Source organism: Myxocyprinus asiaticus, chromosome 49 (genome assembly GCF_019703515.2).
Source record: "Myxocyprinus asiaticus isolate MX2 ecotype Aquarium Trade chromosome 49, UBuf_Myxa_2, whole genome shotgun sequence".
Taxonomy (NCBI): Eukaryota; Metazoa; Chordata; class Actinopteri; order Cypriniformes; family Catostomidae; genus Myxocyprinus; species Myxocyprinus asiaticus.
In genome coordinates this window covers 22,844,808-22,870,844 of record NC_059392.1, presented here as the reverse complement: position 1 = coordinate 22,870,844, position 26,037 = coordinate 22,844,808, and the positions used below count along the sequence as shown (strand labels likewise).

The window sequence follows — 26,037 nt, the reverse complement described above, 5'->3', positions numbered from 1 at the left end:
AACCACAGCTGCCAGTTTTTCTTTTTCTTTCTTTCTTTTTTTTTTTTTTAAACAACAGATATATTTATTTATTTATTTTTTACAGTGTAGAATGCGTAACAGTAAAAAAAAAAAAAAACTTTTGGCTGAACAATAGAGCGTCATATTTTATGAACCGTTGCATTATTCCTCTCTGTCCTTGCGACGCACCATCGCCATTGAAATAAATGGATTTTCTCTGTTGTCTAACTTAGCGTGAACTTTTGCCACATGTAAAGAGCACATCCATGTAATGCAAGAGTGCAAATTTCTCAATTTTGCACAGCTATTTCTGAGAGAGAGCAAAGGAAATTTGGAAAGGAGAGATTGAGTGCAAAATATATATATATAAATATTTGCCACTCAAATATATAAAGCCCCTCAAATAACAATAATTCAATAAATAATGATTAAATACTTCTATAAAATATATAAAATATATATTATAAAAAATAGGAATATAGGTAATTAAAATGCATTACATCATTGTGCCATGAGTAAAGCATTAAAAAGACGGTAACATTTTATAATAAGGTTCTATTTGTTAACATTAGTTAACATGCACAATACTTTTACAGCTTTTATTAATCTTAGTTAATGTTAATTTCAACATATACTAAAACATTTCTCAAATCAAAAGTTGTGTTTGTTAACATTAGTAAATGCATTATGAACTAACATGAACTTACAATCAACAATTGTATTTTTATGAACTAATATTAACAAATATTAATAAATGTTGTAAAAAATTATATTGTTATATTGTTTGTTCATGATACCTATTGCATTAACTAATATTACCGAATAGAAATTTACTGTAAAGTGTTACCAAAAAGACAATTCAAAAAGTGGCTTTAGTATGCAATATTTTGTTTATTTCCATATTACTGAACTTATGTCATCTGCCTATCATTGGCCTACAGTTCACGGCAATCTGTTTTGCAATTGAATCAGTCTGAGATAGATTTATTATGAGGGCTTGTCTAAGAACGCGTCAATGCACACCTGCGTCAGATGCTTTTGGACCGTCTCTTTTGCGTTGCGTCATAAACATACAGTTTTTAGGTCGCTGTGTCAAGTTAAACATAGTTTGAAGCTTAGAAAAACACGCCTTGAGATCCCTGCTTTCATATTTGCGCTCCATCAAGATGTGATTGAACGCAAGAACGTGTTCTCATCATTTTTGTCTGCTGCCGGTGTGTGGTTTGCTCTCTGTAGAAGCGCGTTGCCCAAACAGCTGAAGTTTCGCTTACTGCCCCCTGGAGAAAACAGGTGGTACTTCAAGCTTGAATTGCTCAGATGGAAGGAATATTGCTTATCACGGTCCGGGGACATGATTACATGTGTTATTTTTTTTATATAATTAATCTCACTGAATTAACATGTTAAATCGACAGCCCTAAAAAAAAAAAAAATAAATAAATATATATATATATATATATATATATATATATATATATATATATATATATATATATATATATATATATATATTCTTTAAATGAATTGTGCTGCCTTTGTGAAAAGTTTGTTTGAAATTTAAGCCAAGACTAATTAGAATGATGATAATAAAAGTAATAAAAAATAACCAAATGGTTTTATTTAATGTTGGTACATTCTTGGACAACACCACAGTATAGTTGCATGAGTGGCCAAACATAAAAGTCTTCCACAATATCAGCACATAAGCAGCAAGGGCAACATGAATATACTTAGTACAAACAGTATAAAACATACATGCTTTTTTTTTTTTTTCCTTATATATATTTTTAAATATATATTCATATCTTTTGCACAATTTCTCCATAAGTTCTGGGGCAGTTAAAAATTCCAAGACAAATTAAAGCCATATTCTGCCTTGAGTGAGTGAATATCTTTGAAATTAATGAGATACTTATTAAGAAAAAGATAAATAAATCAATACAAGTTTAAAAATTATCCGTAAACAGGCCAGTGTGAGAGAATTGTGATGAAATTTTCTTTTACTTCAACATCAAACATATCAAGCATGCATTGACAACTGCTACGTGAACACTTTCTTTAAAAAAGATTTCTGAAACACCATCAGTCACTGGGGTTTAGATACTGAAAAACCAATGCAACATCTCTCAAGATCACTAAGGACACAGTCGATGGTCTACAAACCCTTACAAACATGGTGAAGATGTATAAAAATGAGGCATACTGTCACATTTATCATCAAAAAAATACAAAAATAAATAAAATAAAAAATATGGAATTCCCTCAAAATAAAGAGTGGACAACAAAGAGTATTCCAGGAATGAGTTCTCAGAGAGAAGAATATGGCTTTAATACAATGTGCATTCAAAAAGGCAAGAATAAAGAAAGGACATTTTAAAGAAATCATCAACTGAAATGAAAAAAAATTAAAAAATAAAAACGTCAAAGGTAACAGAAATGCTGAGAGAATCACACAAATTTGCACGGAAATACCAAAAACTTGCAGTTTGGAAGTACATGTAAAGTCGAGGAGCCGCCCTGGGCCGGCATTCTGAAGCCATGTCATTCCATCATCGGGACAATCTGAATGAAGTCTGTGACAGATTATTCAAAAGAAAAAAAAAGAAGAAGCCTTATCAAAGGTCTATAACGCCAAGTGCAGCCTTATTCAATGATTGACGTGTTGTGCCAACGTTTTGCCCTATCATCAGTTAAGATTTCTCCTTCAGAAAAAAATAACTAAAATAAAACAACTAAAGTGTATTTTCTCCAGTTGTATCATCCATGTTACTGTTCTTTTTCTTTTTTGATTTCATTTTCTTTTTCAGTTTTTTTATGGGTGGTTTTACTTTTTTTTTTTTTGCTTTTTTTTCATATTTTCAGGTGTTAAATGAGTTGAAAACCAACTGATATCCTCTGCCGGTTGTTTAGCTTGGGGCCCAATCGCTGTTCGGGCCCTCAGACAAAAGAGGAAATGAAACGGTGGGACACAAAAAAGCAGTTGTCCTGCTTTGCTTTGTGCCAAAGAGCCGAGAGAAACCAAGAACTGTCATCGATCAACTTCCTTGTCTGATGGAGGTCCTCAGATCACAAGGTCATTGTAGCTCACGTATTTCTTCTTAGCGGCTGGACCTGAAAAGAAAGAAAGATGAAAGATAGCTTTTCATTTGACATTTCTTTCCATTTTCTCCCAGAAAAATTAGGAAGGATTCATCGATTCTTGTCAGAAGGCTAGACAGGAACACTTTTTACAGTAAAGTTACAGTATTTCAGAAGAAAATAATAAGTAATATATGGATTCAAATACAGTGGTGTCCAAAAATCGTAGACCACTAGAAAAATGCTTCTACTTTGCATTCTTTCATCATTTAATGAGGATTTTTTTATTTAAAAAATTACATTAATAGCATAACAATTTGAGTGAAACATTGATTATTTCTTTCTTTTCTTTTTTTTCTTTTCTTTTTTTAGACTTCTCCAAAGAGGTTCTTGTGTGCTTCCATGAAAGCAAGGAAACCTTTTGAGTAAACGTATTCATTGTCATAATGCTTAAAATCGATAAGTAAAACATTTTAAAACACTTCAAGATTTAAATTTGAAGAAATCTAAGGAAAATGTGACTAGTGCTTGCTGCCATGATGCCAGGACATTCTGGGTGGTTTTCAGGGCATTGCTATATGGTTGATAAGATACTCTGAGTGGTTGTTAATGCATTGCCATGAGGTTGCTAAGGTGTTCTGGGTGGTGCTTGTAGTCCACCACAACATGTGGTTGCTTGGGCATTACTAAGTGCTATGTTGTTCTAGGTGGTTGCTAGGGCATTTCTAGATGGTTGTTAAGATGTTTTGAGTGGTTGTTAACACCTTGCTACAGTATGCGGTTGCTAAGGTGTTCTGGGTTGTTAAGGCATTGCTATGTTGTTGTTAAGGTGCTCTGAGTGTTTGCTATTACATTTCTGTGCAGTTGCTAGGGTGTTCTAGGTGGTTGCTGGGGTGTTCTGGGTGGTTGCTTGGGCATTGCAGGGTGGTTGCTAAGGTGTTCTGGTTGGTTGTTTTAGCATAACTATTTGGTTTTTAATGTGTTCTGAGTGTTCTTTAATTATTGTTAAAGCATTGCAATGAAGTTGCTAAGGTGTTCTATTTGTTTTCTGGGATCTTCCAGTTCATTGCTAGGTGGTTGCTAGGGTGTTCTGGGTGGTTGTTAGGGCATTACTGTGTGGTTGTTAACGTTTGAGTGATTGTTAACATGTTGCTATAGGGCTGCTATGGAGTGTTCTAGGTGGTTGCTGGGGTGTTCTGAGTGGTTGCTAGGACATTGCTAGGTGGTTGCTATGGTGTTCTGGGTGGTTGTAAGGGCATTTCTAGACAGTTGTTAAGGTGCTTTGAGTGGTTGTTAATGCGTTACTACAGTATTTGCCAGCGAGGGTGTTTTGGGTGGTTGCTAGGGCATTGCTATGTGGTTGATAAGGTTAGGGGTGTGCAGTGAAGCAATCATCTGTATTTGTATCTGTTCATATGACAAAATTATCTGTATCTGTCTCTGTATTCGTACAAGAACCGTGTGTGGAAGGGACTTAAACGGGAAGTATGACAAAACTAAATGAAACGGCCATTTTTAAATGTTACTCTCACATTTATAGTTTCTATTAATATGCCTCGTATATGCCTTTTCATAATAATAGCCTAATAATAATAATAATAAGAAGAAGAAGAAGAAGAAGAAGAATCAAAAGGTTTTGAAAGGTGGTTGGCAAGGGTGTTCAGGGTGGTTACTAGGGTATTTCTAGGAGGTTTCTAGTGTATTCTGGTTGGTTGTTAGAGCTTTACTATTTGGTTGTTAGTGTTCTGAGGGATTGTTAAAGCGTTGCTATGGGGTTGTTAGATTGGTCTATTTCCAGGTTGTTGCTTACTGAACCAAATCAATCTCACTGCTACGCTGTAATGATTTTGCAGTTGTTTGCTTTTCTAGGTGGTTGTTAAGGTGCTTTGAGTGATTTTTTTTTTTGATTTTTTTTTTTTTTTATTAATATTTTTTATTGATTCACACATCAAACAAAGAAAAGCAAAACATATATACACAGAATCAACATTTAACCCCCACTACCACCCCTCTCCCTCCCAATCTCCCACCCTGACCCTCAACAAACACCCCTGTGGTCACACATGAGCACACACACACACACACACACACACACACACACACAAAATAATAATAATAATAATAATAATAATAATAATAATAATAATAATAATATATCTAATGTTGCTGCTGGAAGTGGTACTTGGGAGGGCAGCAGGGGGTGCTCACCCTGCGGTCTGTGTGGGTCCTAATGCCCCACTATAGTGATGGGGACACTATACTGTAAAAAACCCCAAAACTGAGCACAGTCTTTTGGATGAGAAGTTAAACCGAGGTCCTGACTCTCTGTGGTCATTAAAAATCCCAGGGCACTTCTTGTAATGAGTAGGGGTATAACCCTGGTGTCCTGGCCAAAATTCACCCCATTGGCCCTTATTTATCATGGCCTTCTAACTATCTCCAACTCTGAATTGGCTACATCACGCTATTCTCCTCTCCACCAATAGCTAGTGTGTGGTGGGCGTTCTGGCGCACTATGGCTGCACACTGGTGGTGGTTGAGGAGATTCCCCCTATACTATGTAAAGCGCTTTGAGTGCCTAGAAAAGCACTACATAAATGTAAGGAATTATTATTATTAATATTATTATTATAAAGTGACAATTTACATAAAATGGTTTTACTATTGATAATGCAACAATCTGAATTATTTCAAATTATACAAAACTTTTGTTTAAATTGTTTGTAAAAACATTCTCAAAATTGTCACAAATGGTAATACATAAATTGTGAATTTTCAGGTTGTGATGTAAATTGGTTACGTAATGCGACAAATTACCTAACAATGGTTTTACAAACAATAAAGTGACAATTTACGTCATATAATGTGACAATTAAATCAACAACTCTCGTTGGGACTCATTAATGAAACATTAGCAAAACTAATGTTGTAGTTTCTATTTAAATTGTTAGTGAGCATTCTTAAAATAGTCGCAAATAATAATGCAACGATTTATGTCACAATTTGACAATTTACAATATATGTTGCATAACGTGACAGTTTACGTAAAAAGGTTTCAAAGGTTTCAATGCATCAATTTACATAAAAAATATTTTCAAAAGATAATGCAACAATTTACTTCACCAAATCCGACAGTTTACATGGTTTTATGAACAATAATGTGAAAATGTATGTAAAAATGGTTTCACATACAACAACGTAACAATTTTTATTACATAATGCGACAGTTTATGTAAAAAATCTTTATTAATGATTTTAAAGTTACAGTCACTTTGTTGCTGCAAATCATCAGATTGCCAGTGCTAACACCCCTTACAAAAGGGAAACGAACATCTATTAGAAGTGAGTTGAGGCTCCTATGCTCTTAGCACAGGCAAATCTTTACAATGGTAGATAAATTGTATAGTGTTCATTATATTATATTATTGGAATGAGATTACAGGTATATAATGGGTCATTACCATCTGAGATATCTGAGATATATTCACTTTCTCCTTTCTCTTTTTTGTAAGGATAAGGATCATTACGATATTGAATATGAAATTGAAAGCTCACAAAAGCTGTTGCATCAGTTTGTTTATATATGCGTCAATGTTTGTACATGACTAATGAGGCATCACTGTTGTCAGAACAAATCTATGCATCGATTTTGATGCGAGCTCTTTGTTGCATACATTCAACCATTTTTATTTGCCATCACAAATCGTGCTGCATTCTTGCAGTGAAGTCCAGCGCCGTTACACCTCCCTGATGGAACTCGCATATCAAACAGTCTCAAATTCGCATGTGCCACCAAAATTGTTGGGAATGATCGCGATGATTACGCCATTCCCCTCTTGGCATTTCCATCTCGGCTAAATAGTTTTAGGGACTATCCCCCTGGGTGTCAGATATTTCAGGCTTCAGGGCATTCACATACATGCATGTAAATAAAAACAATTTAGAGTGAGAGTTATATAAAGGAAGACAGTCAGAGAGAGAGAGAAAGAGAGAAAGAGAGAGAGAGAGAGAAGGAAAGAGAGTGCACAGGGATGGCTGACACAGATGGTACATGGTTCTTTTGGGTCCTGTGACGGAATATGCTCTGCCATCATGGCGACACATGGGGAATTGTGCAGTGGGATTTGCGTTTGAAGCTGGGGATGTTTCACGTGTCATTAGATTACCACTGATATTTGTGTTCATAACGGTTTCATAACCATGTTCAGATACTGCTAATACTCTTTGGCATTTTGAAAATATCAAATCCAATCATAAATATAATCAAATGTTTTGCTTGCATTTATTGCTGAAAATACTAAAGGGCACTTCGTGAAAGGGGGCACTATTTTTAAGGTCGTTCTAAAGAAAATGGTAAAATTACTTTGACAAATGATATCGCTCACTTATATGTACGTATGAACCACCTCCAGTGAGGTAATTTACTTTGGATCTCACCTAAGATTTCAAATCAATACTTAATTGTTCTGTGCACCCAAAGACTATTGGTGGGAAATATCCCTTATATATTTACATATGTTGTGGTTTAAAGAAAAAAAATTACATGGAGAGACTCACAATTAGAAACAAAATTGAAACGTTGGATGCTAAATTTGTTTTGCCACAATAATCTTAAAAGCTTTAAACATACATTTTGCAGCTTTTTGTTTTTTCTCCCTAATTTGGAATGCCCAATTCCCAGTGTGCTTTTAAGTCCTTGTAGTCGTGCAGTGATTCGCCTCAATCAGGGTGGCCGAGGACGATCCCAGTTGCCTCTGCATCTGAGACCGCCGACCTGCACATCTTATCACGTGGGTTGTTGAGCGCCTTGCCACAGAGACACGGAGGCTTCATGCCATCCACCGCGGCATCCATGCTCAACTCACCACACGCCCCACCAAGAATGAACCACATTATAGCGACCACGAGGAAGTTACCCCATGTGACTCTACCCTCCCTAGCAACTGGGCCAATTTGGTTGCTTAGGAAGCCTGGCTGGAGTCACTCAGCACACCCTGGGATTTGAGCTAGTGAACTAGCGAACTCCGGGGGTGGTAGCCAGCATATTTTACCACTGAGCTACCCAGGCCCCATTTTGCAGCTTTGTTGTCATGGTATATATATATATATATTTCTGTTGCTGTGAATAGCTAAGCGAGCAAAAGATGGCCTGATTTCCAAAAGGCGTAAAGTTAAAGATTCAGGGGTTAAATATTTTAAGCAATTAAAATTTTCAAAAAAACAAAAAAGGAAAAGGGCCCGAAGCAATAGTTTGGGCACCCTGCATGGTCAGTAATTATTAACACCCCCTTTGGCAAGTATCACAGCTTGTAAACGTTTTTCGTGGCCAGCTAAGTGTCTTTCAATTCTTGTTTGGGGGATTGTCACCCATTCTTCCTTGCAAAAGGCTTCTAGTTCTGTGATTCTTGGGCCGTCTTGCATGCACTGCTCTTTTGAGGTCTATCCACAGATTTTTTATGTTTAGGTCAGGGGACTGTGAGGGCCATGGCAAAACCTTCAGCTTGCGCCTCTTGAGGTCGTCCATTGTGGATTTTGAGGTATGTTTAGGATCGTTATACTGTAGTAGAAGCCATCCTCTTTTCATCTTCAGCTTTTTTACAGATGGTGTGAAGTTTGCTTCCAGAATTTGCTGGTATTTAATTTAATCCACTCTTCTTTCTACCAGTGAAAAGCATGATCGATCCACCCCTGTGCTTAACAGTTGGAGAGGTGTTCTTTTCATGAAATTCTGCACACTTTTTTCTCCAAGCATACCTTTGCTCATTGCGGCCAAAAAGTTATATTTTAACTTCATCAGTCCACAGGACTTGTTTCCAGAATGCATCAGGCTTGTTTAGATGTTCATTTGCAAACTTCTGACACTGAATTTTGTGGCGAGGACGCAGGAAAGGTTTTCTTCTCATGACTCTTCCATGAAAGTCATATTTGTGCAGGTGTCGCTGCACAGTAGAACAGTGCACCACTACTCCAGAGTCTGCTAAATATTCCTTAAGGTTTATTGCAGTCAAACAGGGGTTTTGATTTGCCTTTCTAGCAATCCTACGAGCAGTTCTCTCTGAAAATTTTCTTGGTCTTCCGGACCTCAACTTGACCTCCACCATTCCTGTTAACTATAATTTCTTAATTACATTAAGAACTGAGGAAACGGCTACTGAAAACGCTTTGCTATCTTCTTATAGCATTCTCCTGCTTTGTGGGCATCAATTGTTTACATTTTCAGAGTGCTAGGCAGCTGCTTAGAGGAGCCCATGGCTGCTGATTGTTGGGACAAGGTTTGAGGAGTCAGAGTATTTGTAAAGCTTTGAAATTTTCATCACCTGGCCTTTACAAATAATGATTGTGAACAAGCCATAGCCCTAACAAGCTAATTAAGGTCTGAGACCTTGGTAAAAGTTATCTGAGAGCTAAAATCTCTTGGGGTGCCCAAACTTTTGCTTGGTGCTCCTTTCCTTTTTTTCACTCTAAAATTGTGCAAAACAAAAATAATACACTTATCTTGCTTAAAATGTTGAAAAGAATATTTCATCTTGAGCTTTATGCCTTTTGGAGATCAATTAATCTTCTACTCACTTAACTATTCATGCCACTGTATATATATATATATATATATATATATATATATATATATATTAATAGAAATGTTACCTTATTCACATTTTTAAAAAGCATATATATATATATATATATATATATATATATATATATATATATATATATGGCGGTCCAGCTGGCTGAGGACAATATGGCGGTGTATTCGAGGGCCGGCGAGCCCTCTTCTTTTCTCTCTCCCTCTCTTTCTCCTCCCTCCCCCTCTCCTTCCCCTCATCCTGTTCCTGTTCCCCGGAAACTGAGAATTCCTACCCTATAACCGGTTCCCCGGTCCCATGGGCCATTCATCCCACCAGTTTCCCCTAACCCTCTCCGCTCTCCCCAGCAGGCATAAAGATTGGGCCAGTCTGTTGGAGCTGAGGGGAACCTGGGCAGTCCAGGACTGATGCTCCACAATGGAGGTGGAGACATTGGTCCAGGTACCCGACACGCCACAGGCTGCCCCCAATGAAGCAGGAGCATTCCGGATACCTGTGAGTATTAAGTGGGGTACATATCATGCCTTGGTGGATTCAGGTTGTAATCAAACCTCCATTCACCAAAGCTTGGTTCAATCCGAGGCTTTGGATACAAGCTGGCGGGTGAAGGCAAGGTGTGTGCATGGGGATATTCAAAATTACCCTGTAGTGACGATCACTATTAATTTTCAGAGACAAAAACATAGTGCCGAGGCTGCGGTTAATTCCCGCCTCACCCATCCACTAATCTTGGGAGCGAATTGGTTGGTATTTACAACCTTACAAAGGGGAATGTGTGTGGATGGGTCCTGCATCAAAGCGTATCGGTGTGTGTTGTGTGACTCACTGGCTGGGGAGGCGGAGCCAGGACCGTCTACGTCAGCTCCATGTCAGGAGGACTTAAGGGAGGGGGAAGTCTCAGCTTCCCCAGCCCTTAAAGGATTCCCTGTAGGGGACTTCTCTCTGGAGCAGACACGAGACAAGGCCCTTAGGCACGCCTTTGATCAAATGAAAGTGATTGATGGTCAATACCTCCAGCCTGACATTGCAATTGCATATCTGTATTTTTCAGTTATCAAGGATTGGTTGTATCGAGTGACACAGGACACTCAGACAAAGGAGGATACAACCCAATTGTTAGTATCGAAGAGCCATCAGGAAAAGTTGTTCCAGACAGCTCATAATCCGATGGTGGGTCACTTAGGGCAGGAAATTACACTGAACCGTCTAATGGCCAGTTTCTATTGGCCAGGCATTCGCAGGGACGTTCGCAGGTGGTGTGTGGCATGCCATGAATGTCAGCTGATGAATCCGGCAGCCACCCCAAGAGCCCCTTCCATTGATCAAAGTCCCCTTCGAAAGAATTGCTATGGACCTCGTCGGGCCATTAGAGCAGACGGCATGCAGGCATCACTCTGTATTGGTTCTGGTGGATTACGCAACACGATATCCGGAAGCAGTGCCTCTGCACAACATCTCAGCACATAGTGTTGCAGCCTATTTACCACCCCCAAATGGATGGCTTGGTCAAACAATTTAATCAAACACTAAAGAATATGATTTGTCAGTTCGTGAACGAAGATGCTCGAAATTGGGACAAGTGGCTCGACCCCTATTATTTGCAGCATGAGAGGTCCTGCAAGCCTCCACAGGGTTCTCCCCATTTGAATTACTGTAAGGGCATCGACCGCTGGCATGCTTGACTAGGGAAATTAACACAGGAGAATTTTCTTCAGGCTCAAGAACGTCAAATCCAGCTGTATAATAGGGGTACTCGGCTACGGGAATTTACACCAGGAGATAAAGTCCTTGTATAAAGTCCTTGTACAGCAGGCGTTCATGCAGGTGAAAGCTGCACTTTTGCAGCGGGCCATTATTACACTCTCCTGACTTCTCTCTCCCTTTTATATTGCAGATGGATGCATTGGACAGGGGGCTGGGAGCGGAACTGTCCCAGATGGTGGAGGGTGAGGAGCGCACCGTGCTGTACATTAGTCACAAACTCTCACTGAGGGAGACTAGGTACAGCACAATAGAGAAGGATATTTTGACCATCAAGTAGGCAGTCCTCACACTCTGATACTATCTGTCAGGGCATGCTTTCACCTTCTGTTCAGACCACGGCCTGTTCCAGTGGCTCCGTCGCATAAAGGATACCAATCCATGGATTGCCCGGTATCTAGCTCTCCAGGCTTTTAAGTTCGAGGTGGTCCACCAGGCAGTTATTGAAGTGCAGAGGACAGACTCAATGACCACTGAGTAGAACTGTATCAGCAGTGCCTGTGGCAGGTTGAATTTCCTCAACTGGCGAAGGAAGTACAACCTCTGCTGGGCCTTTTTCGCAATGGAGTCAAAGTGGGTCTCCCACTTCAGGTCCTGTGAGATGGTAGTGCCCAGGAACCTGAATGACCCCACTGCTGCCACAGTGCTGTTTAGAATGGTGAGGGGGACAGTGTTGGGGGGTTCCTCCTAAACTCCACAATCATTTCCACCGTTTTGAGCGTGTTAAGCTCAAGGTTGTTTTGACTGCACCATACAGCCAGCTGTTTAACCTCCCTTCTGTATGCAGACTTATCGTCATCTCGGATGAGGCCGGAAAACTTCAGGAGCTTAACAGAGGGGTCCTTGGCGATGCAGTCATTGGTGTAGAGGGAGAAGAGTAGTGGGGAGAGCACACATCCCTGGGGGGGCACCAGTGCTGATTGTACAGGTGCTGGAAGTGAATTTCCCCTGTTTCACAAGCTGCTGCCTGTCTGTCAGAAAGCTGGTAATCCACTGACAGATAGACATGGGAACAGAGAGTTGGTGTAATTTAGTCCGGAGAATAGCTGAGATGATGGTGTTGAAAGCCAAACTGAAGTCCACAAAAAGGATCCTTGCATATGTCCCTGGTCTGTCCAGATGTTTCAGGACATGATGCAATCCCATGTTGACTGCATCATCCACACACCTGTTTGCTCGATAAGCAAATTGAAGGGGATCTAGAAAGGGTCCAATGATGTCCTTCAGGTGGGCCGACACCAGTCTCTCAAATGACTTCATGACCACAGACGTCAGGGTGACAGGTCTGTAGTCATTAATTTCTGTGATTTTTGGTTTCTTTGGGATGGGGATGATAGTGGAATGTTTGAAGCAGCATGGGACTTCACACTGCTCCAGTGATCTATTGAAGATCTGTGTGAAGATGGGGGCCAGCTGGTTAGCACAGGATCTAAGACATGCAGGTGAAATGCCATCTGGACCCTATGCTTTCCTTATCCTTTGTTTTCAAAAGACGCGGCTCACATCATCTTCACAGATCTTAAGTGCAGGTTGAGTAGCAGGAGGGGGGTTGCAGGAGGTGTTGGTGTTTGTGTGAAGTGAAGGTCAGAGTGGGTGTGGGGTGTGAGATTAGGCCTTTCAAATCTACAGTAGAACACATTCAGGTCGTCAGCCAGTTGTTGGTCCACCACAGGGTTGGGGGTCGGAGTCCTGTAATTCGTAAGTTGTTTCATGCCACTCCACACTGATGCAGGGTCGTTAGCTGAAAACTTGTTTTTCAACTTCTCGGAGTATGTTCTTTTAGCCACTCTGATTCCCTTATTCAGTGTGTTCCTGGCCTGATTGTACAAGACTTTATCCCCAACTCTGTAAGCATCCTCTTTGGCCTGACGAAGCTGCCTGAGTTCTGCTGTAAACCATGGTTTGTCATTGTTAAATGTTAAATAAGTCCTAGTAGGAATGCACATATCCTCACAGAAACTGATATATGATGTAACAGTATCTGTGAGCTCATCCAGGTCTGTGGCTGCAGTCTTAAAAACACTCCAATCAGTGCAGTCAAAGCAGGCTTGTAGTTCCAGCCCTGCTTCGTTGGTCCATCTCTTTACAGTCCTTACTACAGGCTTAGCAGATTTTAATTTCTGTCTGTAGCTTGGAACAAGATGAACCAGATAGTGATCAGTCCCAAAGCTGCTCTAGGAACAGAGCGATATGCATCCTTTATTGTTGTGTAGCAGTGATCCAGTATATCTCTGTCTCTGGTTGGGCATGTAATGTGCTGTTTGTATTTGGGCAGTTCATGTGTGAGGTTTGCTTTGTTAAAATCCCCAAGAATAATAATAACTGAGTCCGGGTATTGTTGTTCTGTGTCTGTGATTTGATCAGCCAGCTGTTGCAGCGTGGCATTCAAACACGCGTTTGGCGCAATATACACACTCACCAGAATAACGAGGAAAACTACCGCGGCGAGTAGAAAGGCTTACAGTTAATAAAAAGCGCTTCCAAATTAGGACAGCACATCTTCTTTAATGTTGTTACATCTGTACACCAACTTTCATTGATGTAAAAGCATGTTCCACCGCCTCTCGTTTTCCCCGTTAACTCCGCGATGCGATCCGCTCTGAACAGCTGAAAGCCCGGCAGATGTAACGCGCTGTCCGGAATGGCTTCACTCAGCCAGGTTTCTGTGAAGCACAAGGCAGCAGAGGTTGAAAAGTCCTTGTTTGTGCAGGTAAGGAGATGTAGTTCGTCCGTTTTGTTAGGAAGAGAGCGGAGATTTGCAAGATGAATGCTTGGCAGCGTTGTTCGAAAGCACCGCCGACTAAAATGTCAAACAAAACGTCCGAATATTCAAAATCTGGGAAAAGATTGATTGTTATATGCTGTCGAATGTTCAGCAGTTTGGGAGAAATATTGTCAGTATTTTATAGAATAAAACAAAAATTTTCATTTTAATCAAACACATACTCTAAACAGTAAATCCAGAGAAACTAATTCAGAGAATAATTTTGCAGTGGTCTAAATTTTCTTTCCATAAGAGCAAAATCTGTATGTTGTCAATCTTAAGGGGAACTGACTTTCACTAAAAAATCTCTCATCAGTTGGTTAAACATTTTTTTTTGTCAAGGTTCAGTTTCTTCTTCAAGTGCTGTATGACACTCTTTGATCATCTCGAATGATGGAATGGTCTGATCTGCAACTTTGCATAAAGTGAGACCTCTTGAAAGAGGAAGTTGGAAAAAAATGTTGAATTTGAATCCTTAAATTAAATAAAATGACGCTGTAAAAATCTACTTCGATCAATTTTAAGTGATGAAACTCTGTCAATAACAAAACAGTGAAATAATAGGTGCAAAAGTACAGAAAACACAATTAAAATCACATTATTTAGTTGTGATAACTTCCATCTGACCATGCGATCCACAATATCACTTTTTCTTTTTTTTTTTTATCTCATATTCTTCTTCTGAAAAGTTTCCTAACCACACCAGTAAAGTACATTTATTGGACTAAATTAAAGCTCAAGTGTGTAATTTCTTTGGCACTAGCGCCAACAAATGTAATTGAAAAAAGAAACTGTTTTCAAACAGCTTTCCTGAATACTCCCTCTATGTTCCATTGGCCGACAAAAAGATAGCTTGCCCCAAATTCACACCATTAGTTCAACTAGTGTCGCCGTGCGGGGCTGGATGGGCCACTCAAACAAACTGATGAATGTTTAGATAGCACCACAGATTGTTAAATTTTTAGATGAAATTATGGTTGGCAACTGTCCCATGTTAGCGGGGATGTCACGTATTTTGGCTGAAATAAAGAATTTCCATAGGGGATGCCTAGTGTCACATATTTTCGAGATGCTCGAGGGGACCCCATCATCCCACTAACGCAAAAAGTTGGCAACCCTAGGTGAAATCAACCTTCTCATACTTAGCATATTAAACTGAGATAGGGGATACTATTTTAACATAAAAATTACACACTTCAGCTTTAAGTAAATCCTACCTAATAAAGTATGTTTGTTCAATCATGTACAAATACAGTTTGAAAAAGAGGTTTAATTTCATCATGAGCAAAGGTACGTTATCAGCACCTATGTCTGCTATCAATTGCAAATAAAAAGATTTGTTACTTACTGTTGGGATCTACGTTTTCGCACAGTTCGGTCTTGGCCTCACCGTTGGGCCGGTCACTTGGTTTGTGTGATAGCCGTGAGGACATTGTGGCTGCTGTAACCACGGCTTTGAAGCTTCGCTTTCGCTTCTGCACGTTGAGCTCCGGGTGGAATATAATGACATAGACCTTGGGCATGTAGAGCATTCCTAAAGCCACAGATGCACTCAGGTTCATGGAGATGGTCAACGTGGTGGTTTGGATGTAGAGCTTTGGGAAGAATATACAAGTAGGAGATGTTATTTTTCTGGTAATTCTCCAAAGATGCATAACAAGTGAAAACGGATTTATGAAGACCTGAAAACATATAAATATATAATGCCGGCAGCTCATACATTATTTAGACCATTAGGAGTTTTAGCAAGTTCTGGTATGGTATTCAAGAAGAAAATAACGTAAATCGCACAGTTTTTCACAGGTCAGTTCAGGCTGAAGGCACTTTATGTTGATATCCTGGTGGGAGAATTCAAAATTATGAATGAAATGGTTGATAATCACCCTTAAAATCTTAAGTAGCTTTGATTGCCTGAGAGGACAGCTCTTGTATGTACTTCTCTTGTATGTAAAAAGAAGCTTGTCATAGTATTATAATAAATGCTTCCATGCTGTGGCCATATCACATTAGCAATATGTCCAAGATCCATTTTATGTGGCTGTTAACTGTTCTCTTGCAAGTATGTAATTACTGATATTCTTGATGTGTTTAATCTTTAATGTACTGTGAGTTCAAACTCTGTTAAGGTCATGGATGGGTTTCAATAAAGGCAATGTGCTTCACTCATGCACATGCAGAATGGACTGCATATCAATCTGTGTGAACCAGAGTATGTAAGTGAAATTAAGCAACTGCAATTTACCCTCCCTGCTTACAGTTTTCAGTTATCACTCCACTTCAACTCCGCTCCTGGTTTTCAATGTCTTGCACCAAATTTGCCCCATACAATTTTATCGTTCTTAAGCTAAAAAAAGTGAGATGCAGCTCAACGAATGGAACAGACTTCAGGTGTCTCAAGATGTGTTTTTTTAAAAGTTGACGTTTTAATCTGACACAGCATCTTAAAAACATTGTGCTCATGGCACAAGGTGCGGAAAAATTGCAGAGATGCACTGCAATGGTCAAAAACATCCAAATGCCAAATTAAAACCTGTGGGAATACTCCTTACCAGTCTGCTGTTGTTCTTTAAATATTTATAGTTTTGCATATAATATGTACTTATTATGTACATATGTGTTGTTGCATTGTACTTATATTTAAAGAACCTGCATTTAATTACATCTGTAGTTACACTGTTAACCTCACCCATAACCCTAAACCTAACCCTACCCCAACCATTACTCTAAACCTACCTATACCTCAACATCAGTAGCAGCAATTGTGAATCTTGTGGGAATTTTGCAAAACAACATGTAGTGACACTATAAATAAATTGTATTGTATGTATTTTAATGTTAGTACATAGCAGTTAATGACACCTAATATAAAGTGGGACCAAAAAAAAAAAAAAAAGCAATGCAGCGCAACAAATGTGTCTAGTGCATCACAACGGTCAAAGACATCCTTCTAGTGCATGCTTACTTAGAAAAAAATTAAAAAAAATTTTTTTTTAGTTTTTTTTAACAGAATGCATCTCAAAATGTATTTTTAAGAAGTTCTTGTAACTTGACACAGCCTCTTAAAAAAGATGCGCTCATGACACAGGACGCTGAAAAAGCAGCAAGATGCATCACAACGGCCAAATATTTCCATTTGCTCATGTTTACATAGAAAATAAATTCCAAAATAATACAGACTGATGAAAAATACGTCCTGTGTGAATGGCACTAACCGGTTCACTGTAAGTTTTTTTTCAACATTTGTATTTTTTTTTCCCTCCATAGTATACATTTTTGCATTCTTGCCCAAAAAAGTGAAATGCAATGCAAAAAACGGAACACAATGCAGGTGTCTCGAGATGTTTTTTTTTCTTTTACTTGACACAACATCTTAAAAGCACTGCGCTCATGGCTCAAGACACTGAAAAAGCAGCGAGACACATTGCAATGGTCAAAGACTATAGCGCGTGTTTACATTCAAAACAAAAACAGTGTAAACATACTGTTATCACTCCGCTCATACTCCACTTCAGGTTTTCCATTTCTGACGTCTTGCGCTACACAAAGGAATTAATGGAAAATTATTTCGGTATCTTAAGGTGCGTTTTTAAAATGCGACATCTGGAAAAAAGGTTAAAACCAACCTAAGGTGGTTTGCTGGTCTTAGTTGGTTTAAGATGGTTGAGCTGGTCTACCAAACTTGCCAAGCTGGTGTTTTGCTGGTTTAGCTGCTCGGCCAGCTGGTCTACAGCTTGACTAGCTTTGAAGTTCCCAAAACCCTCTAAATTCAACAAAACAGACGAGCCTAACTAGCTTTGCCAGGCTGGGAGACCATGTTTTTTCCTAGTTTCACTGAGTGCCTCTTAAAATTTTTAGCACATTATGAGGGCAAAGTTCACAGCTTGAACAGCAAGCAGAATTGATTTCCAGGAGGCTCTTGAATCTCACAGCCTTGCATATTTAAAAGAAAAAGTGTGAAAACCTCCAGGGGTGTAGAACTAATTTGCAAATCCAAAGTGCAAATGCACTGAACTGACACTTAACCCTTTACACACAACAGATTGGCACCTAGTCTTCAACTTTTTATAGGCTAGTGAGATGTGCCCAACGCAGTTGCATGCTGATGTTTGATGGAAGCGAGTCTCAACCTGGACCGCCCAGTCTCTGACAAACACACACACACACACACACACAGTGTAATAATTTTTGTCTTGTGTGGAGCAGTTTATAGTGCCAATCAGCATTAATTACTGAGCATTCAGTCATTACATTCTCTCTCATCTGAGATGTCTGGTCGTGAAGAACCAAATGGGAGAGAGGGAGATTTTTTTGGATGTGATTTGGGCTAATAATGGATCAGTCAGAACCAGAGCAGGCCAGAAATAAACAGCTCGATAAATGAGCAACACTGATTCTTCAGAGCTCTCCGGTGAATTGAGTTTTACATCAGAAGAGTTTATAAAACATCAGAGAGGGACTGAAAATCAAAAGTACAAGAAATTTCTTAAAATATCATGATTATAGAATAAAGTAGGACTAGGCAGTACAGTATGTACAGTATATACCGTGCAAAGGTTGAATGGCATAGATTCTGCTGTATTGTCTATACTGCGGTAATAGGCTTATATCTGCGCAGATATCAGTGCAAGTTAAGCTCAGTATCATTATAAATTAAGCTCAATCAACAGCATTTGTGGCATAAAGTTGATTGCAGGAGAAAATAACATTGACTCACCCCTCCTTTATTTGTCACGGTCCTGTCAACCTTGTTGGGTTTCTGTCTGATGGGACCGTGGCATTATCTTCCCCTGTTTGTCTCGTGTTTCATGTACGTTCTTTGTGTGAGCGCACAAGTCTGGTTGTTAGTGACCGCCGTGCGCAAGTTACCGCCGTTCGCTCTCCGGTGATGTCACGGTCCTGTCACCTGGTCAGGTTAGGTTTTTGCCTGACGAGGACCGTGGCATCATTGTTCCCTGTCTGTCTTGTTTTTCGTATCTGGTGCATGGTGTCTGGATCCTGACTCCCTCTCTGGTTCGGTTTTGGTCTGTGTCAGGATCCGGACACTCATGCTCCATGTTCTGTTTGTTTTGTTCCAAGCATGTCGACGTTTTCGCTCATGTGTTTCAGGTGTCGCTGAATCAGCATTTCCATGAGAACCCTGATTGTTTCCATGGGAATGTGGATCATGCCAACTTTTAGCTGCGAGCGGCACCTGCCCCTTGTTTGTTCATGCCTATATTAATCCCCTTGTGTGTCGTGTCCTTGGCTGGATTGTCTGATTTAATGTTAAATGTAGTCCAGTGTTGACTGAATGTCTCGCTAGATTGTTGTTTGGTGTGAAGTAACTAACCTTACTCTCTCTGCCTAGTTGGTCCTGTCTTATGTATCTGTTGGTTACCCACGTGTCGGGTGTGTGGTTGCCTTCCAGTTCACTGCGTGTCAGCTGGGTTTCCATAGAGGATACCTCGTCTTTGCCCACGTGTTGGGAGTTAGATCACCCTACGCTGCTGGCCGTCGTTCTGCACCTCACTAAGCTTCAACGGAGAATTCCACGAATCTATTCCTCGACATCCAAAGTGACTGCTCACATTTATTGTACATAAATCCTTTGAACGGTTCCTCTGCATTTGGGTCTGTTTGTCTCACTATCGCTTGTTACATTATTTAAAAAAAAATAAAAAATAAATTGTGGTCACAGCAAGGCACTGGTAGTGAATGGGTCCATTCTGTAAATGTTAAAATACACATCAATATATATTTTAACATGATTTTAATGTAATAAAATTGCTTACTAACCTTATACGTGTGATGTTATACCCCAAATTACAACTTTGTTGCCATGACAATAAAACCCTGCAATCCTGGTATTGGATATAACTACACAGATAAGGTTAGAAAGCATTCATACTAAAATCATATTAACATGTATAATTTTTATGTCTTGTGGCTATTCTTTTGAAACATAGTGTATTTTAACATTTATATACCCTATTCACTTCCATTGTAAGTGCCTTACAGTAACTGTGATTTATGCTTGTTTTAAATAAATGAGGAATGAGCTGAAATAATTGTTTGTGGTAATCGACATTATGCCTAATTGTTTATGCCGCGGTATATAGGCCTTTATCTGTACAGCTCTCAGTGGGCAAGACTGCTTAATGTTATTTACATGTAAGAGCGACAAAGAAACATTGAGTAATCTGAAATGAGAAATAACTTTTTAGGGAGCGTTGTTAAGCACAACTAAAGTGGGGTTTAGGCCAGGTCTACACTAATAAGTTAATTAATAAGAAAACGCATCTTTTTCTCTACGTTTTAGCCTTCTGTCCATGCTGAGACAGCATTTCTGACAGTGAAAACTGAGCTTTTAAAACACTCTCCAAACTGGATAACTTAAAGCCATCTTCACGTTCTAGTGTGGACTGGAAAAATGTAGATATCTGAAAACGATGATGTATTTGTTGTCATGTGATGCAGTCATGTGATCCATGCAACCCAAGACAATCAAGATGGGGCTCATGTTGTAGCGGAGTTGTTTTGCCTGCTACGCACTTTGATAGTGTTGTTAAAGATAAATGTTACTAGGGGGCCTGGGTAGCTCAGCGAGTAAAGACGCTGACTACAACCCTTGGAGTTGCGAGTTCAAATCCAGGGGTGCTGAGTGACTCCAGCCAGGTCTCCTAAGCAACCAAATTGGCCCGGTTGCTAGGGAGGGTAGAGTCACATGGGGTAACCTCCTCATGGTCACTATAATGTGGTCCGCTCTCAGTGGGGCACGTGGTGAGTTGTGCATGGATGCCGCAGAGAATAGCGTGAAGCCTCCACACGCACTATGTCTCTATGGTAACGCGCTCAACAAGCCACTTGATAAGATGCGTGGATTGATGGGATAAATGTTACTTTGTACAACCTTCTCATTGCATTCCTTCAAAGGCGAAGTGAAGTTTTCTCAGAATTGCTGTCTAGCAGCCAAACACGAGGACAATTGCGTTTTAGACAGTAACATAGAAAGACGATTTTTCGCATGTGCAGTAAGGGGATTAAGTGTTTTCATACATTATAGTGTGGATGAGAAACTTTTGGAAAGCGCTTGAAAATAGCAGTATGAGCTGAGAGTAGTAATTTTCAAATGTATCCGGAATAATGTGGACGTTGTTGTTAACGGTTGCCGAACAATGTTGCAACTTGACACTACTTTTCTATTTTATGTTGACTTTGAATGTGGCTCATACTATCAGAAATTAAAGCGGGAAGGACCTATTTATAACGTTAAATATACTGTTTTGAGTCTGTTACTGTTACTGTTTAGAGGTAGACTGATATATATCGGTTTTACCGATTAATCGGATTTCTGCAAAAATCTATGCCGATAGTTGGAGATTTTATTATTATTATTATTCCTCCGAGTTTCTCCTCCAGAGGATTCTACAGTTAGATTGACTTGTTTCTACAGTATAACAGCGGTCTCTGGAGCTGAAATGAAAACGATCACTGACACCTCGTGGGTCTTAATCTTTCATCATAGACTAAATTCATCCTTATTTTTAACATTACTTCAATGCATAATTTTGTTATTTTGATTACACTAATCAAGTGTTCCAAATCGAATCGAGGGCATGCAAAGAAAAATGAGAGTATATGGAAACATATATAATATCCAAAATAAGGAATGTATACAGAATCCTTCATCTGGTAAATATATAGGCTATAAAAAGCTAAATTTGATAAATACTTGAATATAGAGATTTCAAACAGAGCCAAGTCTAAAAATAAAATTCTAAAAATAAATAAGAATATTCCAGGCTTTTAACAGCTACAAAATCTTAGTTTTTCTGGTTTTTAGTGGGATTTTGGTTGCACAATTGTTCATTTTGGACTCTTGTAGCCTGTCACATTAAGAAAAGACTAAGATTTTTATTTTATTTTTTATTATGATTATTATTATTATTATTATTACATTCTATAAATTGCTTTTAAAAACTATCTGACAGAGTAATCAGTTATCGGCCTTTTCCACCACCTTAGTTATTGGTATCGGCAAAATCCACTGTCGGTCGACCTCTCTTACTGTTATTTATGTGTTAAATAATGTGAAGCTTTTTTCTTTTCTTTTTTGCATTGATGTCAGACCTTTCATTTGTTATTTATATAATATTATCATTTGGTTTTCATCAATCAAGTATCTTTCATTTCTGAAGTACTTAATTCACTGGGTTATATATAAAAAAAAATGTTAAAAACAAATAGGCACACAGGTGAATTTTGAGCAAATATAACTACTATTAATATGATATAAGATTACTCATACTGTGATTTTGCTTGACAACACCAGTGACAATCAAAATTACAATCTACCACCTTATGACAGCATGCAGTTTAAACAAATAAAAATTAGATTGGTACACTGACTCCTGCAGTGATCATATGCTAATTCTGACAATGATTTTTTTTTTTCTTGAAGGAATAGTGCACCCGGAAATGGAAATTTTGCCATCCTTGTGTTGTTTACAAACATGTATGATGCTCTTTCTTTCATGGAATGCAAAAGGAGAAATTTTTAATAATGTACTGGTCACTTTTTCCCATGCAATTACAATGAATGGGGACTGGTGCATTTGTGTAAGAAACAGACCAACATATCTGTACATTATTCAGAATTTCTCCTTTTGTGTTCCACAGAAGAAGGAAAGGCATACAGGTTTGGAGTATATTAGCAAATAATGACAGAATTGTAATTTTTGGGAGAACTATCTCTTTAATTTATGGTGTTTCGTGATGCTGTATCTCCCTCCTTCTTTTCTTCCATCAGACAAGGGCATGCAAATATGGAACGCTGGAATAGACAATAAAGATCCATTTATTTATTTTTTATCCAAGGTTTATGCCAGCGTTCTGAGTCTACACTCAACCCAGGATTGAACCTACTTCTAAGCGCCGTCTTTATCTTTGCCGGTAAAACCCAGTTTTTGAAAACCAATCCTCAAAACACCATTTTTTATAATGTGTTCTGTGAAAATCACCTATAGAAGAATCAAAAACATCCAACGTGTGCCACACGAGAGAGTTCCTGAATGCTTTGCAGATGTCACGCAGCTTTAGAAAGAATGGGTCTTATATAAAGTGACACATCTAGTGACAGAGGAGTTGACTCAAACTGCACTGTGATGTAGTCTTCAGTCACACTGTATGAAGGTTGCAGATATGGCACTGCTTAGAAATGCAATTGTGGGAGCCGTACACAGTACGCGGAGAGAGAATCTTGAATCACCATACGCACAAAGGACAAAGCTAGTTGTCATCCAAACATCCTTTTCTACCCCTAACAAGGCACATTTTTTGTTTAGTGTCAGTAGTTATTTCAGCTGGAAAGCAAGCAAAGGTCACTAGACAAAAACACAATGTGTATATTGAACATGTTCCCAAAGACCAAATCAGTCTCTACTCTCTACTATACATTTCAATAACAATCTTAACAACAGGAACATTAACAAGAGGGTCCAAAAGTCTGAGATCACATTGAAAATCCTGGGAAAATTTCAATTTAATTTAAACCTGGAAAATGACTGAATTACAAAAATGAAAAAGAACAGATCTGTCTGGGGAAAAGTAATTTCATTACCAAGTACAAGTACTTTGTAGGTGTTCCATCCGGCATTTTGAGTTTTCCGAAAAAATAAAAAAAAAAATCAACCTTTTCGAACTGTTCCTAGACCGTTGGTCCGATTCGCACAACATTTAACGTGTCATCTAGAGACCCTAATTACAAAAAGTAATCTTTTTTATTTTTTATTTTATTGTCAAATCATTTAGAATACATAAGCCAATTAATTTTTTTGCCAGTGGCCCAATTCACTTATCAACCTATCCCTTACAAAAATCGGGAGTTCATGGCAAACTTGCCGCAAATTCGCCACTGATTATTTTCACATGGAATTTAGCTTCATGGCAAACTTGCGGCAAATTATCCATTGTTGCCAAAGGTTTGCTGCTGGTTCACCATTACCGGTGAAGAGCTGCAAACTTCTGCCAAACATTTGCAGCGAATCACAAGTTTGAAAATAATGAGTAGCAAATTTGCTGTACATTTTTGCCAAGTTTGCAGCTAGTTTGTCAGAACTCTAGATTTTTTGTAAGGGATATCTTCTGAACGATTTGACGAATACAGATTATTTACTTTTGACACATACTTTGCTAGAAACACGTTTTAAGCAAGTACGTAAACACAGACATGAGTGCTTCACACAGATGTCAGCTAAAATGCCACCTTGTGGCTACGCTGAAAATGCAACACATACTTGCGTTGTGTTATGAATAGTGGTGTGACACATTTTGGAATGCAATACAAAGAAATTGAGTTTGCGTAGCTAAAACGTCTGCGTTTGCATACTTTCGTTATGTTATGAATTGCGATCAGACACATTTCGGAATGCAGTAATGTACGAAATCGAGCCTACGTAGCTTCAAATATATGCGTTCAACTGTACGCCTCTCTTTAACAAGCCACATGATTTGAGGTATCATACATCTCTGTAGTGCAGTCTTCAGATCTAGATCAAATGTTACAGCAGCGCAACCAATTTGTTTTTTTTTGTTTTTTTTTTTTTTTTTTTTTCTGAAACAAATGAAGCAAACCATTTATACCAGAGTGACAAGTGACTGGTGGCTGTAGTTGATATGCATTACATTTCATGTCATATTTACATTAAAGCAGCTTAGACAAAAAGCATGAAACATCTGTGGACAAGCGGATGAGGATATAGCGTGTAGTATGCAGTCTGGCATGCATAAAATGGCGTAACTAATCCTTAAAAAAACAAAGGTATTGTATACCTTACAAATTTGCATGCTTGCATTTCAAACTTCCAAACATTTCCATTAAACGCCCATCAAAAACATGAAAACCTACGCATCGGTGGTACCAACACACATAAACAGCTCGTTTTGTATGAGGCATGCATATATACAATATGTTCATGCCCATTCAACTCCATTCATGTGTATGCCCCAGAATGTATGCACACGTATGCAGTGTAAAGGTAAACAAAGAGACAGTCTGCTACATTGCTGCAAAATTGGAGGCACCTGCGTTCACTGACCTAAATCTGCATGGGAAGGCCACAGATGGCATAAATAAAACAGCCCTTTGCATTAAACGTGGGTCAACACTCATGCATGCACAGTATCCTAAATTCAGCATTGCATTCAGACTGCAGTGTGTGAGACATATTTAATTGAGGTATTCTCACTGAATATGCAGTTTTTGTTTATAAATGGCACCAGCTTTGTTTTAATGTAATATAGTAGGCTATACTGCCAATACTTTTCAAATGGAATACATTTAATTCATGGTAGACTTACTCAAAAAACTAAAACTGGAATATCTGGGCATGAAATGTGAGAGCTGAAAGAGGAAGCAACTAGCATATTTTTCTTTTTTTTCACTGATTTACATTATTTGGTAAGTTATTGGGTTTAGTGCCCTTAATAGATTTGTTTTTTTAACAAATCTATTAAGTAACTGACACAATTGCCATGTTCGGAATTGCGTACTACCATACTCTTACTATTTCAGCAGTATAGTATGAATACTGACCAAAAATACATGCTTGTTTTACTGTCTTCCATCTTACGTAACATAATGTTCATTTTTCATCACCCTTTGTGTACTTTTTGCATACAAAGTTAATAAAAATAAATAAATAAAAAAACTAGCAAGTTGGCGTTTGATTTCATGTTTACTAATGTTTAATGAAAGGAATGTTAACTTAATACATTTGGTACTTATTCGAATGAATGACTAGTTTATCAAAACATGCAATGAGTAATCCACAAGAAGTCATATTAGATTACCCTTAAAATGAAATTATT

The 26,037-nt window shown here is 38.6% G+C and overlaps 1 protein-coding gene across 2 annotated transcripts in view; it reads right to left on the bottom strand.

Annotated features, from left to right (window-relative positions):
* LOC127438444 (metabotropic glutamate receptor 7-like) overlaps positions 1–26,037 on the bottom strand; it is a 647,223-nt gene that overhangs the window by 358,446 nt on the left and 262,740 nt on the right. The window contains exons 9-10 of one of the 2 annotated variants that reach the window (XR_007896742.1): positions 15,539–15,785; positions 2,829–3,111 (exon numbers count right to left, since the gene is read on the bottom strand). Coding sequence is in view for 1 of the 2 variants with exons in the window: in XM_051694042.1 (XP_051550002.1) it covers positions 3,062–3,111; positions 15,539–15,785 (297 nt within the window). In the remaining variant the exon portion in view is untranslated. Of the gene's footprint in view, positions 1–1,584; positions 3,112–15,538; positions 15,786–26,037 lie in introns of those variants that run through there. The other variant, XM_051694042.1, reaches the window with a different exon arrangement.